Source organism: Sciurus vulgaris (genome assembly GCF_902686455.1).
Source record: "Sciurus vulgaris genome assembly, chromosome: 12".
Classification (NCBI taxonomy): Eukaryota; Metazoa; Chordata; class Mammalia; order Rodentia; family Sciuridae; genus Sciurus; species Sciurus vulgaris.
The window spans coordinates 28,436,596-28,453,183 of NC_136473.1; the positions used below are offsets into that span (position 1 = coordinate 28,436,596).

Consider the following 16,588-nt stretch of genomic DNA (forward strand, 5'->3'; position numbering starts at 1 on the left):
GGAGGTTTGGGGAGTCTTGGGACCTGAGTCCTCAACCTTGGACTGACTCCTTCATCTCCAGGTAGACAGTGTCAGCAACTGTAGTGAATTAGTGGAGACTCAGCGAGTGTCTGTTGCAGAATTATTTGTTGGCTGGTGGAGAGAAATCCTTACAGATCCCAGAAGTGATCTGTATTGTGTGTCTATAAGGAGCAACTGAGTTTGATTTGGTCTTTCCTTCTGTATCCTCAAATTCAGTCTTTTCTGTCCTCTTTTTTTGGTGGAGGAAGTGGCAAAAATAAAAAGTGGGATTTCGAGTTGACAAATTTTACTTATTTTTCCTGTTTTAAAATTTTGACATATAGTAGATCAAATAAAAGTTCACTCTAAAACCATTCATTAGATTATTAGAAAACTGTTCTGAATATTGCTTTATAATACTAAAAGTAGCAAAATATTTTACAATAATTGGAATTAAGAATTCAAGTAAAAATATTGTTTTTAATGGTTTTACTTTCGTAAGCCATACAACAAGGTCACACATAATTCACTCTGAAATTTAGAGCATACTGATAGGCCTTACTGGAAACTTTGTATTATTTGACTATAATTTAAAATAAAATTAAAATAGTTACATACCTGTCTTCAACGGTTGTCAAATAAGCTTTCTCATTTTTGCATGTTTGATTGGCTTCTGTAAATGTTGAAAGTGTGTGTCCAATCAAATAGCAGTAAAAGCCATGCCTTTTCCAGCCCTATTAATGTCATCAAGCAATAGAGAAAAAAGCATATTATTATGCATATATGTTAAAAATATATTTTAATAATTATTCTATCATGAAACAAATTAAACAGTAGAAGTATCTAAAGAATACAAACTTGAAGGATTTGAAATGCAATAAAAATTATATATATATATATAAATAAACAACACAGTATTACATTGTCCCTCCCATGAGAAATTGTGAATGGTGGTCATTCTCCTCAATTCTGATGTGTCCTTCAACTATTTGTGAAATGTTCACTGAAGAAACTGAACAAAATGGCTAAGATTTCAGTTCAGAAAAGTAACCATGGAAAATAATTTGAGAAATAGCAAGTCTGGCCATCTATAGGGACCAATCATCAATAGTGAAATCAAATCTATATCATCTGATCATAGGAGAGCACTTGTCCCACCTCAGGCAACACAACTTGATGTGGCTCTCTCCCATTTGTCAAATACACGGAAATACTAGATAAATACACGGCAATAAATGAAAAATCCATAATGGAGTTTCACAGGAAGAAGGGGAACTCTCCAAGTACCAGACATAAGTAAAATATTAAAAGCTAAATGGAAAACAGACAAGCTGAGATTGTTGTTGTCTACTGGTGTATCAAATCCAGATTAAGCTCCAAGGGGCTGGGTATTCCTGACCATACAGAATACAACATTTGTGTTTTAACCCATCTGAGGCAGGGAGTTGGAATTGAGGCCCTTCTGTGAAGAAGATACTAGTAAGAGTAGCCTTTCTGTGAATGGAGAACTAGAAAACACTAGGCACAGAACCAAAAAATGACTAGAGTCTTGTCATCTGTCTGGGTTCTGGGTATCAGAAAAAAATATTCTTCAGTTTGAAAATAAATGCCAAGTCTGTGCCACAGAGGGATGCCAATTCCAACTTTACACTATTCACACTGTATAAGATCCATGGCCAAAGTATTAAAGTAATATTTGGTCTACATAGGGGGGTTTCTTAGGCACTGAAAGAAGTAGGATGCACACACACACACACACACACACACACACACATACAGCAGAAATATTTCCACACCAGATCATCTAAGATGATGACACTTGGGGCTAGGGGTAGGAATAGTAGACCCCAACTCATAATCGAAAATTACAAACTAGTCAGTGCAGTGGCCCAAGCTTGTAATCCCAGCCACTTGAGAGACTGAGACAGGAGGATTCCAAGTTCAAGTCCAGTCCCATACATGTAAAAAGTGACCGTAGATATTTTGCTATATGCACTTGAAGTTACCTACTGGAAATGTTCTTGACAGCTCACAGGATCATAGACTCCTAACACCTCGGTGGCACTAATTCCCATGACTTGCCTTTGTCATTGCCCTCACCAGACTCCATTAGGTGTACCATTTTATTCCCTGTTCTCTTTTCCAATTCTTAATGACATTCTAAACAGAACTACCGACCATGTGTAGCCCCACATTAACTGTAGAGAATTTTCAAAGAAAACTTTCAAGAGAACAGTGATACCACACACAGTAAACCACTGAACATTTAGACCATTGAAACATTTTGGTTCTAATGAGAGCAAAGCAATTTCTCATATAAAGTAAAGCCAACTGTATCACATAATATTGACTGATCTTAAATCACTGTGTACATTCTGTACTCACTTTCTGGCAGCCTGTTTCTACTTCCTCTGTTTCTGGAGCTTGGGTTTGTGATTTCATCTTGCAGATGTAGTCAAGTGGCCGCTCACAGGCCCTATCTGCCCAGTACCCATCCTTTAGGGAGCACGGAAAAAAATAAATAAATGATTATCTGTTCTTTGATTTGATACTATTTTCTTATAATTGTGATTCCAAAAAGGAAAACTAAGATTCAATGTTGTTAAGGGAATATGGAAACTATAAAAGGGAAAGGTAAATTAATGGTTTACATGTAAACAGCAAATTTAACTCCAGCTATACAGATGTAAAGAAACTTAGGACTTCAAATGATTTTATAATCATAGATGTTCAAGCTATTGCTTAGAGGAATCTAAAAATAAACTAAGAATTCCTATAGGTTCCAGAATGATTATTCTCACTTGGAGGTTTTTATGCAGCCTCTTTATCAATCTCTGACTCACCTCAGTCTTCAGGCTAATCAAGAACATGCATACTATCCAGAAAAATATCCTCACCCAATAAACCAACCTTGAAACAAACCTAAAATCAGTTGTCTTTTCTTTCTTCTTTCTATCTTCATTGGTTAGTGTTTTCCTGCATTTAAGCCTCAACTTTCCACCTCATTTCATATTCTACCCTCTAACCCTTCCTTAGACATGTCATGATAAAATGACTTCTCCCCACTTTCCCATAATTGCTAAATATCTTGAAAAATACTTTTGTATTTTCTGTATTTAGTTATTCATCTTTCGTTTGGTCTCAACCCATTGCAATACTCCATGTACTCAATGCTTCAGCCAGAGTAACATTTATAAATTACAAATTTGCCTTCCACTGCCAAAATAATACTTGTTTCTTGATCTCAACACTAATGTTCCTATTCACCCTTCTGTCTCTTAACTCCTTCCAGCTCCTTAACAGAATGATGCTCTCTGGTTTCTTCTGCCTACTCTTTGGGTAGTTAACACTCGCTCTTTTTTTAAGTTTTCAATTACTGAATATAAAATCAGCAACAATGACAAAAATAGTAGCTAATATTTATTAAACAATAAGTTTGGTCAGGAACTGTGTACAATGTATGCATTAACCCATTTAATCTTTACACCCACATGTGAGCTGGGTAATTATTATCCCCACTTTGTAAATGAAGGAAGAAGTCAAGCAGCAAATCCCAGCTTTTGTCTACCATGTGCATTGTCTATTAACAAAATACAACTACATGATATGTGTCAATTACTATAACATCTCCATGTAACCTGAAAGATCAAATGTAACTCTTGAAGTAGATTCTTAGTTTCCAGAATGAAAATCAGATCAGTCTCTACCCAGAGCAACCAGATGAAGAAAGAACCAAAGCTCTGATTTGCTCAATAAAACTGTGTGGTTGGGGGTACCATAACCACACATAACCCAGCATAGGAACTTATTAGTAATTAGTTACTAGTTTATTAACTAGTAATTAGTTTCTAGTTTATCTTTGAGCAAAAAATAAAACATTCTTTCTCTTTTCTTTCTGGTCTTCTTGAAAATGTCACTTTGCAAGACAATTGAGAGAAACTCAAGAAGCTAACTCTGAATCTTGGTTCAATTTTGATCTTTATCAAATTATCTCAAATGGAAACACTCTCATCAAGCTTGCATGATAAGAGGGACAGAAGGAAGAATCCCCTGACTTGACAGATGTCAGTAAAGCTGCCTTACCTTCCCTTTCATCACAACACAGTCCTCCTGCCTGTTATTCTCATGGCTTGGTTCTCCACGAAGCCATTTGGTAAAAGTCACAGGAGTCCCATCACTCCACTCAAAGTACATTTGAATCTTGAGGTCATTTAAACCAATCCACAACTCATCATTTGGCTCTAAACAGGAAAAAAAACAGAAAAGTAGTATATATAAAGGTTGCTTTCCAAAGGTCAGCAGGGCATAGGGAAAGGAAGGCACTTTGCTTTGTCAACACAACTCCTCTCCCTTGATACTGTAACTGTCATAAAATGTAATCCTCTTGGGTGTTAATCTGACCTACATGTTGTAGACTCAGATGTAAACCACACTTTATGTCGTCAATTGTAGGTTGTGTAATGTTTTCTTTGCATTGTCAATATGACTGCATTTTTTAGTTGCCACTATTACAAACGATATCTCCTGTGAATTGTGAAAATGAAATTAATGTAGGTCTACTATTATATTCTCTCTTGTGAAGCTGCTATTTGTTACAAATAATTTTCCATGCCAACTATATGTAAATTGTTGGAAATATGGTATCCAATATATAAAAAAAACTTCTTTGACTAGTATTAAATCATGAATATTTTTAAATAACAAATTTAAAACCAGTTCTATTTCACTAATTGTTGGTATCAAGAATATTCTAGAGCTGGTGATATAGCTCAGTTGGTAGAGTGCTTGCCTTGCATGCACAAGGCCCTGGGTTCAATCCCCAGCACCGCAAAAAAAAAAAAAAAAAAAAAAAAAAGAATATTCTAGTTGCTTCTGTTAATGAACAATCACTTTTTTAGTAGAAAAAGTGATCTAAACAGTGATAAAAATATAAACTAAGGAGATTAGTATCTGACAGTTGGCATTTAGGTTTTAGTCTACAAATACAAATGACTCGAAATCATTTTCACCATGAAATGTCAAGAAACACTAGCAAAACTCAATAACAAGTTTAAGATCAAAATAACCGATAAAGATCATTTATTTTTCAAATTCCATGGAAGACATTGCTGATTTATAAGGAGCTAAAAAATTCTAAATATCACAACAAAAATGGGACAAAGTTGCAGTAATTGACGATATAAGATTCCATGCCTGGAAAAATAAATATTTCCAAACAAAAAAATTAAAGAATTTGTATAACTGGAAATTCCATCATGATTTTTTTTGGTGGGGTGGGAGTACCAGGATTCAACTCAGGGGCACTCAACCACTGAACCACATCCCCACCCCTATTTTGTATTTTTTATTTAGAGACAGGGTCTCCTTGATTTGCTTAGCACCTCGCTTTTGCTGAGGCTGGCTTTGAACTCGCCATCCTCCTGCCTTAGCCTCTCAAGTCACTGGGATTACAGGTGTGCACCACAGTGCCCAGTTGATGTATGATCTTTTAATGGTAAAAGTAAAATACTTCAAAGGATTATAAAGATGATTTTTGACAGAAAATGAGAAAACTATCATAATACATAGATAATTCCCTAAGTGATTAAGTTTCTTCCTCCTAAAAGTTGTCATTCAGCTTTGCTTTTGGAGAAGTCCTTGACTGGCCTTATGCCAACTCCAGCAGGTGTTTCCAGAGCCACGAAGCATGAACGACAATGCCAGGGTGACCCCCTTTTCCACTCACTTGAGTTGGCAGATCATGATCTTTTGAGCAACAAATATAGGTTTCAAAGAGATCTCATGCATCCCCTAAGGATTTTAGTTGAAGACCAATGTAAGATTCAATTCCCAAGTCCCACAATTATAATAAAGTATTAAGAGACTCCTAGAAACATATTTTGTCATAAAACTGTTCTCCCTATTCAGCCTTTGCCATTCCTAATCACATTCATGAGCCTACAAAAATATACAGCGTGTGAGTGTAAAGTCATTAGGCAAATTTCCCAGGGTAGGCAATATTCTCAATCCCATTCAAGGATGTGTGCAAGGAGAAGGGTTTCCAGTGGCCGGAGGTGGTAGGAATAACAGGGTTTGGGGATCTTTTAAATCTTTTTCTGCTACTACTCAGTTTTTTCTCATCTACTTGTTAATTGCTTTTCCTCCCGGGTACTCCCCGCAGCTGACATCCATTTCCAGGCAATATGTATGTCAGGAAGCAGCAACTCCATCACCACTATCCACTTCCTCTTGTTTTGCTGGGTGGAAATGAAGAACAGCTGCAGCTATTCAGCAGCCTCATCAGTGGAAGATGAAAATGATAATCATTTAATCAACAAGAACTGCAGAAGGCCCATTATTGTGATGTTGTTTCTTAGCTTGCTCTTCTCCGGGACCAGCATTCTCAGCTCAATTTACCCATCTTTTATTTCTGCTTAGTACATTTTCTATGCACTTTAACAGTTATATACCTAAATTGAGACCTCAATTTCTTTCAAACCAAAACCACTCCAAAAATAATGTGTTTTTTCTGCTCTTCAACACCCTAGTAGCATTAGCTACGTTAATAAAAGAAAATCCAAAGTTTGAGAAGGTGCATTCAGAGATGTTTCTTGTGAGATAAAATATGGGCCTTAAAAAAAGAAAATACACACCTACACACAAGTAATTGCAAAAGTTAAACATTGTTGGTAATTTTAAGGTAGACATCTCTGAATCCAGACTCTACCTGGGAAAACAATATTTTTAAACTATCCATAATTTGATTACATATTATAAAAAAAAATTGAATTACCTTTAGTGATAAAAATGCTTTAGATTACTGTACAGATTTTGCACTGTGAGCATGATTAGCCTTTGCTATTCGATTTGTATTGTTTAGTTATTAATTTAAATTTATTAAAATTAACATTTATGTTAATTTTGAAGACAGAGGTAGGAAGGAGAAAGTGCTGGAGCTCAGCTTATTACCAGTATAAGGTTTCTCACCATATCCCAGCTGGGAGAAAATGAAGTCAAACTCCTCAATGCTATGGATACTTGCGAGGTCACCACCTTCCTTTCGACACTCAGTCAAGGCGTCCCTCTGGATTTTCTTCTGTTCTCTGTGAATCTTGTAACAGTTGCCTGCATATGGCCACCACTGACTAGGACACTTAGTAGGCACATCACTTTCTGGAAAAAAAGATGATTTGGAAGGCACTTAAAAGGGAAGTTTTGTCTAAAATGATAATAATATTTCCCATCATTCTAAATATAAAACAATAGTGTTAGGCAAATAAAGGTAATATTTATTTTCCTCTCTGGCATATAGATCCATAAATGATAGGCTAGACATAAATTTTTTGCCTTGTTTTTAGACAGAAAAAGTGAATCCATCTTTAATGTCAAATGGGAAGTCTCTTTAAAAATGTGTACCTGCAACAAGACTACACTGAGACAAGGTAGACTAATTTTATCAACATCCTAAAACATCAGCAAATCTGCACTAAGCATCTATTTTGCACAGTTTCAGGCTGGAAGCCTGAAAGTTTTGACATAATACATCCTCTAGAATAGTTCCCTGCATCTTTTTCTCCATGGACCTTAGGGAGCCATGATTCTTCAAGGAGGGCAATACTCATAAGGCAGGCATGAGAAAGATCCACACTGAGGCAGAGCCACCAAGGAGCCTCTGTAACCACAGTAGCATGAGCCAGCCACCTGTGCCTCTGAACCCACCCACCCATTTACTCACTCACAAAAGACGGTGTGTTACTGTGGTAGGAGAGCAACAGAAATTCAGAAGTCTTTCAGGCAAAACTTGAATTTGCCATAGTTGTGTGATTTTAAGCAAGTCCTATTGCATACATGAACCAGAGTAATCTCATGTGTAAATGTTTTTAAGTAGTATTACTAATACTAATATTAAACTACTCATCCTGTGTTCTTTTGAAATAGAATAGAGATGATGTGCTTGTAAATGACCAACACCACACATTTATTATTAAAGAAATCAGTAGTCAACACTTCATTATTGCTATGAATGGCTATGGTCAAATTCATAATTGTAAATGTTTACTCTAAAAGTAATGAGCCAGGGCAAGTAAAGAAGCTTGAAGGTAGACTCACTTCACACATCCCTGTATGCCCTTAAACCTGACATAGGCCCTGGAACATGACGGCTATAGTGAGTGTTGGTTGCAGAAAAAATTGAAGTTATATTTGATACACAGCAGTTTATTTTTGCAATTCTATAGATACTCTTTTAAACTGCAATGTACCTTGGCTAGAAAGGGACTACATTACCAAATAAAGGTCAATTTTATATATTTAGGCTTGATATTAAATGTTCTCAAACATGCAACTTTAGTAAATGTTCAATTCAGGAGAACTTTGATGTCATTCTTTTAAAGAGTCAATCCCATTTTCTCTAAAAGCAGAGAGTCTCTGAAACATCCTTGGTTAAGCCCAGGATTCCGTGCAGTCACAATTTAAGAAAATAGACAATGCAAAGCCCTAATGCTGCACTACTATAATAGAAAATGCATATGTCAAAAACTCTATTCCCTCAATGCAGTTTAGATTCTGTATACTTCCAGTGGTAATGGGGGGTGGGGGAGGGAGAAAAAAAGAAAAATATCTTTTTTTTTTTTCTTTTGTTAGCACAGCTCTGGAGCCCTCTGGTGGGATATTTTAATTTTGCTGTCTAGGAAAAAAGATAATGTCAGCCAATGCTGAGGACTTTAAAACCTGAACAGATGATCTTTCAACATATTTTAAAGCATGTAAACAACTGAGCAGTGCATGCCTGTAATCTCAGAAACTCTGGAGGCTGAGGCAAGAGGATCCCAAGTCTAAGGACCAGCAACTTTGTAAGACCCTGTCTCAAAATAAAAAGAAGTGGGGGTATATCTCAGTGGCAGAGCATCCCTGAGTTCAATCCCTAGTACCACAAAATAAACAAGCAAACATGAAAACAATACGCTCAAGTAAAGTAAGAGGAGTTCCCTCGGCAGGATCCCACAAAACATCACTATTCCTCACAGCAGCATTGTCTATAATGCAGGCCACAAACATAAGCCACACACATAATTTTTAATTTGCTTAGTAGCCATAGTAGGTAAAAGTAAAATAAAACAGGTCAACTTCACTTTAATAATACATTTTATTTAACTCAATATACCCAAAAGATTTTCATCTCAATATGTAATCAATAAAAAATGAATATTTTACTTTTTTTCATGCTGAGTCTTGGAAATCAGGTGAATTCTACATTTGTAGTACATCTCAGTTTGAACTAAACACATTTTATTTTCACAAAAGCCACATGTGGCTAGTGGTTGCTGAATCAGACAGTACAGTTCTAGACACTTGGGAATGTGGGCAAACAAGGTAGCGTTGTAAGAACCCACAGGTACTAGGGTGAGTTCTTGCCAGAGGGTTCACCAATCGTGAATGCTGCAAAATTTGATCTCTGGTATGCTTTCCCAGGCATTGGTTTAACAGGGTTTATAGATGACAGAATAATCCAGATAGTACAGCTATATGCAAACACTAAGTGGAAATTGGAAGTAAGGCAAGGGAGGAGCAGTGGAGAAATAAGAATGGACTAAGTGCTTGACCATACACATGCCACTTTCAGGAAGAATTGTTAATATTTATATTTTACAGATGAGGGACCTGAAACTGGTGGGTTAAGCAGCAAGGTCAAATTACAGAATTCTGCCTCCCACATGAAAGAAATTATAAAATAACCTTTCTCCTCTTCCCCAAAATGACAATTTCAAGTCTTTGAAAGGGAACTAACTGTATGAGCTCTTCCAAGAAAGAAGAATTACACTATTTCAAGAAAGAGGAGATGAAATGCAGCAACGTTTGAGGTCTCCCTGAGGCATATCCACAGACATTCTGAAGAGTCTACAAAGCACAATCAAGCCCATGAACCAGGACCCTCTTTTACAGCCATTAAAGATCTTGGTTATCTCTATAGCTATTGACATTACAAGTATTCCTACTTTCTGATCCAGCAACTCCACTTCTAGGAATTATCATGTGCGTGAAAGGAAATGTATAAAATTATTTACTTCAGGGTCGTTTGTAATAATGAAAGCTTGGAAGTAAACTACAAATCCATTAACAGAGGATTAGTCAAAAACTATAGTTTGCGCAATGGCTATCATTCAGCCATAAAAATGAATGCAGAAGCTATTCATGTACCATATAGAATGGTGAATGAAACTCTTATTAAATTAAATTTTAAAAAAACCTTAGGTAAGGACTATATGGATAATATGCTGTGCTGCCATGTGTATAAAACAGACAAAAATAATTATAAATGCATTTGTTTATATGTAGCTAAGGATAGACATGCAGAAACGATGACTCTCCAGAGGGGGGAACAGTGTGGTAGAGATAAGCGGGGGAAGATATTATCATTTATCTTTTGGCAACTTTTGAATTTCTAACTATGTCAATCATGTTTTAAAATAAATGAAATTGCTTCTAAAAGTCAAGGAGAAAGAACTCAAGAATGCAGCACTGTCAGTTTCCAAGCAGGAAAAAAATAAATAAATAAAACCCTGGGAAGCATTAGTTATTCCTTCACAAACAACTGATAGTAAAAAATGGAGTTTGTCTTTCCTCAGTTTGAAGAAAGAATTCATCCTCACCTTAGCAATTTAACTCTTAGATAAGATTATAATGGAGAGAATCACTGAAGTTTTTCCTGGGGCCCAGTCTATATATGAAACAGTCAGTTACTATTTTTTGAATATTTTATTCCATTCTGTGAAAACTTCAGGGTTAAATGCTGCATTGAACAACTTTGGAGCCCAGATTGATCCCTGACGACATGATAAAAATATCCCTTCCGGTATTTATTTTCTAGCTCAGATTCCAGTGTTATCACAAGTGCAAGTGGTATATACACTATATATATATCTTATTTCTCTTTTTTAATATGTGAGAAACGATACCTACCTCAAAGGGTTGGGAAGATAAAATTCTTATTTATGTCAAAGACTTTGCATAATGCCTGAACACTGTTACACTCTCAGGAAACATTACAACCAGTGGTAGAAACCAACAATAAAACTGTATCACCTATCAACTATTAACAAGACCTCTGGAGTCATTCCATACAATTATAATGAGGCTGTAATTTCATTTATCTTTAACTTCTAATATTTTATGTACTTCAGATCAAATTAATCACTCACCTGAAGGAATAATGAAAGTATTCAAGGTATTGTTGCCTTTTTTACATATATAGCCTAGTTTCTGAACACATTCCAGGTTTTCCCATTTAGCATTTTTTCCAGGATTTAGTGACACACAGCTTTTTCCAGGTTCAGTTGATGGGCTTCCTTTGAGAAAATGAGAAAGTTAAAGTGGTACTATTACACGTAATCCAAGTAGACAGTTTCCCCAGTCTCACATCTTCATCCTCGAGAGTTAATGGATCACCATTCTGTCTTTTGCTACACATTCACAAATATTTACTGATTGTAGAGCAAAAGACATGATGGGTATCTATTGTTTTTCCTTGTTGTTGTATCATTCCAATCCTGGAAATGTTGATTACAAAAGTGCATTTCTTTGAAATAACCTTTTCCCTGTCATAAACAAATAAAGCTAGGCTTAAATTTAAACAATCATCACACTAGATTATATCATATATCACAAAGCAATACCTACAAAAAGAATATATGATGCTCCATATTAACCATTGTAAATACCTACTGAAAAACCAAGTCACCCTACCAGGGTAACTATGAAGACCAGTCTAGAGGATCTGCATATAGGGAAACTTTCCTCAATTAGAGAGAGGAGACATAAAGAAAGACAGCCAAAGGCCATGGAAGGGAGATCTGAAATTACAACATGCTAAGCTCCCAGAACCAAGTACTTAGTTCTTTCCACTTAGCCCCCTGATGAATAATTGAGGAGTTAAACCGCTTATTCATTTCTTACTATAAACTGATTAAAGATCCAGATAGAGAACATTGCTGATGCAGTGGATACATGCATTGCTACCTGCATTTCTCTGCTCTGTGTTCCTCTGCTGCATGATTTTTAAGCCAGTACTCCAAACAGCTACATCTCACACCTGAAGTCAGGGCAAATGAGCTACATTCTGCTAGTGATTCTGCCCTGTGACCTTTGATGTGTATATAACCTATGCCTGAACTTCCCTTCCCTACCTACCAGATGAAAATCATGTTACCTGCTCCACAAAGTTTTAGCAGAAAAATTTCTAACACTACACAAAGAACAAAAGTTAGTTATAAAGAGTTTAATACACTTATAGCTATTAGTTATTAATTCATATATTCAATAGTAAATCACATTATACATTTGTCTAAACAGTGCCACTGCCAACTTTAAGATATCAAACAGTGGTCTTGAATGCTTTAATAGTCATTACATATTTGAATTCACACTTATTCATCATTTATGTAAAATATCCTCACTTGAAAAGCAAATGTTTTTTAACAGATGCACCACTTGGTAAGTGCGCAATTGAAATGCTTGATTGAATGATTTATGCAAAAGCAATTTATAGAAGTCTATAAAGTTTCTAATTTTATTTTTAGAAATCTCTTGTGCTGTGTGAGAAGGCAATTTAGTTCTGTACCTACTTTTCAGGAATTTGGTTTAATATTTCCCATTAATATTCTACTTTTGCATCCTCACCTTCACCAAAGTTAACCCCTAAATTCTTGCACTGCGTTCTTAGAATTACAAGTGCTTGAAAATTATAATTCTTACTCCCAAAGTGAATAAAAAAAATGACCTATTTTATGTTGTACAATAATTTAGCCACTCTTAAGAGAAGAATATACCCTAGTACCTAATATACAATTATTATTGTCTAATGATCTGTTGGAATCCAACTAGTATTCTCTAGCATAATTTGACAGAATGAATAGACAGATAAATGAAATTCTCACTCATAAAAAGTACATCCCTTATAGCAATATTGACTTTTCATATCCCAGAAGAAAATAAAGGTGATTATCATGTCAATCTTAAAGCAATAGGGTAGAGGTTATAGCTTGGTAGTAGAGCATGTGCTTAGTATGCATCAGGCCCCGGGGGGGGGGGGGGGGGGGGGGGATTAAAGCAACAGCCCCATAGCCATCATGCCCTGAAGGAATATATCCAAAGTACAATTTCAAAGTAAATTTAATCAATCTGAGCCAAAACATAACCTCTAAAACTTCTATCATGTTTTAGCATCTAGGTATGTGGAATAATATTTTATCAAATTTCTTATTTTTTAAAAAAAATACAATCAATTTAGAAAATAGTTTAGTTTTTTAAGCCAAATGCAACACACTTTCAGTGACGTTAAAAGAAGTCTGAACACATCGAAGAACACTGTCTCAGTATTGTTGTTCATAGTAGAAATGATGAATAAAGATGTGACCTATATGCTAATCTCTTCCTTCTCCACATCCATGGCAGACATTACTGTTCATTAATTGCACTCTTTCCTAAGGAGCCAGGATTGGTACTCTGATGTCATTAGAGGGATTGGAATCACACTCAAAAGAGGGCTGCTAGCAGCTACTAACATTGAGGCAAGAAGGTAGACCATTCATAGGCAGATAGGATAAGGGCTTTGGAGAAGGGAACGAGGGAATGAGATCATTCTGTCCAGGAAGGAGACAAGGGACATTCTGTCACCACCCCTGACGGCTTCAACCACAATGGTTCTTCCTCAGTTATCCCTATCCTAGCCCTAGCAACGGCCAACCACAAAATCTACCCCTACCCTAAGCACTTCCTTTTGTGCCAACAAACCCTCACTCCCACCCTTGTGCTAATAAAGGCTTAGAAATCACTTTTCTCCAGATTTGTTGAAGAAGACAAAAAAGTTGATTGGCCCCTTTCTGAATCCTATACCCCACCAATCACCTACAGGGACAGACAGATCCAGCCCATATCAACGCCGAGATAACAGACACCTACTGGCGACCCTCTCTTGAGACAACCACCCATCACTTCAGGAGCTCTGTTTTCTTTCTATTGCTCTAATAAATCCAGTTATTTTGCTCTTACCCTTGTGTCCATGGATTTTATTCCCCAAATTCACAAGACCAACAACCCACCCATCCACACTCTGAGTTACTATTAGTGAATACTAAAAAAACCTTTTAGCATTAGTCTTTTTGTTTTCTCTGAACACATACGACTTACCTCAGGAATTAGTCTCCTCTTCTGTTCTGTTACTTGTATGTCATGACAACATAGAAATAATTAGTTCACACCATTTTCTACCCTCCAGAAAGTCAGAAAGCCATTGAAGCTTTAGTCATTCCCTGACTCTAGTTTCTACAACCAAACTACACATTGTCAAGAGAAGTGCTAATTAATGTTTATGCTAGTCGGGAATATTGTAAGCTGTGACTGAGGCAATATTTTTAATCCAACTGTACTAGAGTAAAAACAGCAGAAAATGGTATCAAGTGTAGACCTTAAGGTCTTTGTATTAGTAACAGCAATATTGCAGATATTTCACAACCAAATGAAAGAGAAATTTGTTGATCAAGGATAATTTCAGTTCATTTAAAGTCATAATGTTTATATGTGTGTGTATGTGTGTGTGCACGTGTGTATATACATGTATATAGATATAAAGCCATAAATATTTAATTACTGTATGTAACATTATATGTTACATATTATAAACATAATTTATGTTTAAGCACTTTCAGATAATTTATGGATAAGTATTTTCAACTGGAATGTTAAAAAAATTCAAACAGGATAAAGATTCGAAGATCAGTCATATAGAATGTTAAAACCACCTTGCTGGACTTTACAAATATTTGGTGGATAACACTTTCAGGGATGATGTAAAGGTAGAGATGTGTGTGTGTGTGTGTGTGTGTGTGTGTGTGTTTGTGTACATCTCTTCTTATATATATATATATATATAGTAATAATTCTGTCATTGTCTTTAATAAATCATGGTTCAGACCAGCTTTTGAGTATGATACCTTAACAAATCAAGAAAGCCACTGAGAATTCATACTGTAAACAGAGACATGTATTAATTTGTGATAATTCTGGAAGACAAGTTCTTATCCCAAGGAGCTGGAACTCAATAACCTTACAGTTCTAGAATATTCAAATCTAGTTAGTAGATTGCAAATCAAGGTGAGAAATGGACTGTGATCAATGAAGTCTCCCAGTTCTCCTCTTTGTGTTCTTCATGTGACATGAAAAGGTCTTAACAGAGACCAGGTGAACTAAATTTGGATTAATTCAATCAAAGACAGGCTCAGCTTTACCTGGTAACCAGTTCAAATACCGGAAGGGACTACCACCACTCCACTGCCAACCAGTGGTGAAACTCAGACTGTTAAGTCCAATCCAGAGTCCTGAAGTCAAGGAACTGGTTAATCCTATACGATAAAAAAGCAAAAACAAAAATGAAACAGATACTCAGAAAACACAGTGAAATTAAACTCAGAATTAGTGCTTGAATCAAAATGTAAGAGAAATAATAATTATCAAGCCTGACATTTCTCCTTTATTTCTGCTAATAATCAAAAGTGAGTAAAACTATTACCTTCACTGACAGATAAAGAAACTGAGGCCAAGAGCGCATAGGCAAGCTAGTAAGACTTTTGCTGAGGTTTCAACCCAGATATAACTACTACAAACCCCATCATCTTAACTACTACATGCTTTCTCAAGAATATTGTGAATGTGCTTCTTACTAGGATAACTTGACTGTGTTTGACTATCATCAAATGATGACATTTTACTTCATTTGAGAGTAAAAATAAGATTTGTTTCATATAAAAGTCAAAGTTCTCTGTGATCAAAAATTTTAGTGAATATTTTAACCTACCATGTTCATGAGTCATTTTGACTTCAACCTCAGTAAGTTTTGAAAGTTTCAGAACTTATTTTAAGGATTTTATATTTTTATGTCAAGTTTTCTTCTTTATTAAAGTGGTGATTCAATTCAAAGCACCAAATGTTTCTGTTTATCTAAACTCTTTACTTAGGCAGATAATAAATCATAATTACAATCAGATTACAATGTTTAAAACTCTGTATGAGGCCTATTGTGGAAGTTAAAAAGCTAAGCGTAGACACAGCATGAACCTCCCAGTGTGAAAAACTAACAATTATTACCTTTATCTTTTTAAAAAACATAGAGAGGAATTCACTGTTCTCTTTAAATTATTTTAGTTGATTAAAAACAAATTAAAAATAAAACTATTCTTTGCTGTAATAAAATACCAACCTAAGTATGTATACATATTGGTGAACGGAAATGGGCCAGTTTTTTGGATATACTCCCCAGTCAAATCTTTCAGTGCTAAGAGTTACCAATTATGAAGCACTTATAATAATTAACTCGCTGTTTGCTCATTTAATCCTCATAATTTTTTTTTTGTTTTGTTTTTGCTTTTATTTTTTTGGACCTGGGGATCAAAGACAGAGCTTTGCATATTCGAGGCAAACACTTTGCTACTGAACTATATTCCAGTTCCTCATAAAGTTTTATAGGAAACTGGGAGTTTAAATGAGATGACAGAACTGGAAATTTGAACCGTGACACCAAAGCTCAGACTCGATAATTCTAAGTCATTAAATTTTTACC

At 35.6% G+C, this 16,588-nt stretch overlaps 1 protein-coding gene across 2 annotated transcripts in view; it reads right to left on the minus strand.

The window, feature by feature from the left end:
* Nucleotides 1-16,588, minus strand: part of MRC1 (mannose receptor C-type 1) — a 118,839-nt gene that overhangs the window by 73,030 nt on the left and 29,221 nt on the right. For both annotated transcript variants that reach the window (XM_079108167.1, XM_079108166.1), the window contains exons 5-10: nt 15,261-15,374; nt 11,178-11,324; nt 6,967-7,152; nt 4,084-4,241; nt 2,386-2,496; nt 619-734 (exon numbers count right to left, since the gene is read on the minus strand). In XM_079108167.1, the coding sequence (XP_078964293.1) occupies nt 619-734; nt 2,386-2,496; nt 4,084-4,241; nt 6,967-7,152; nt 11,178-11,324; nt 15,261-15,374 (832 nt within the window). The remainder of the gene's footprint in view (nt 1-618; nt 735-2,385; nt 2,497-4,083; nt 4,242-6,966; nt 7,153-11,177; nt 11,325-15,260; nt 15,375-16,588) is intronic.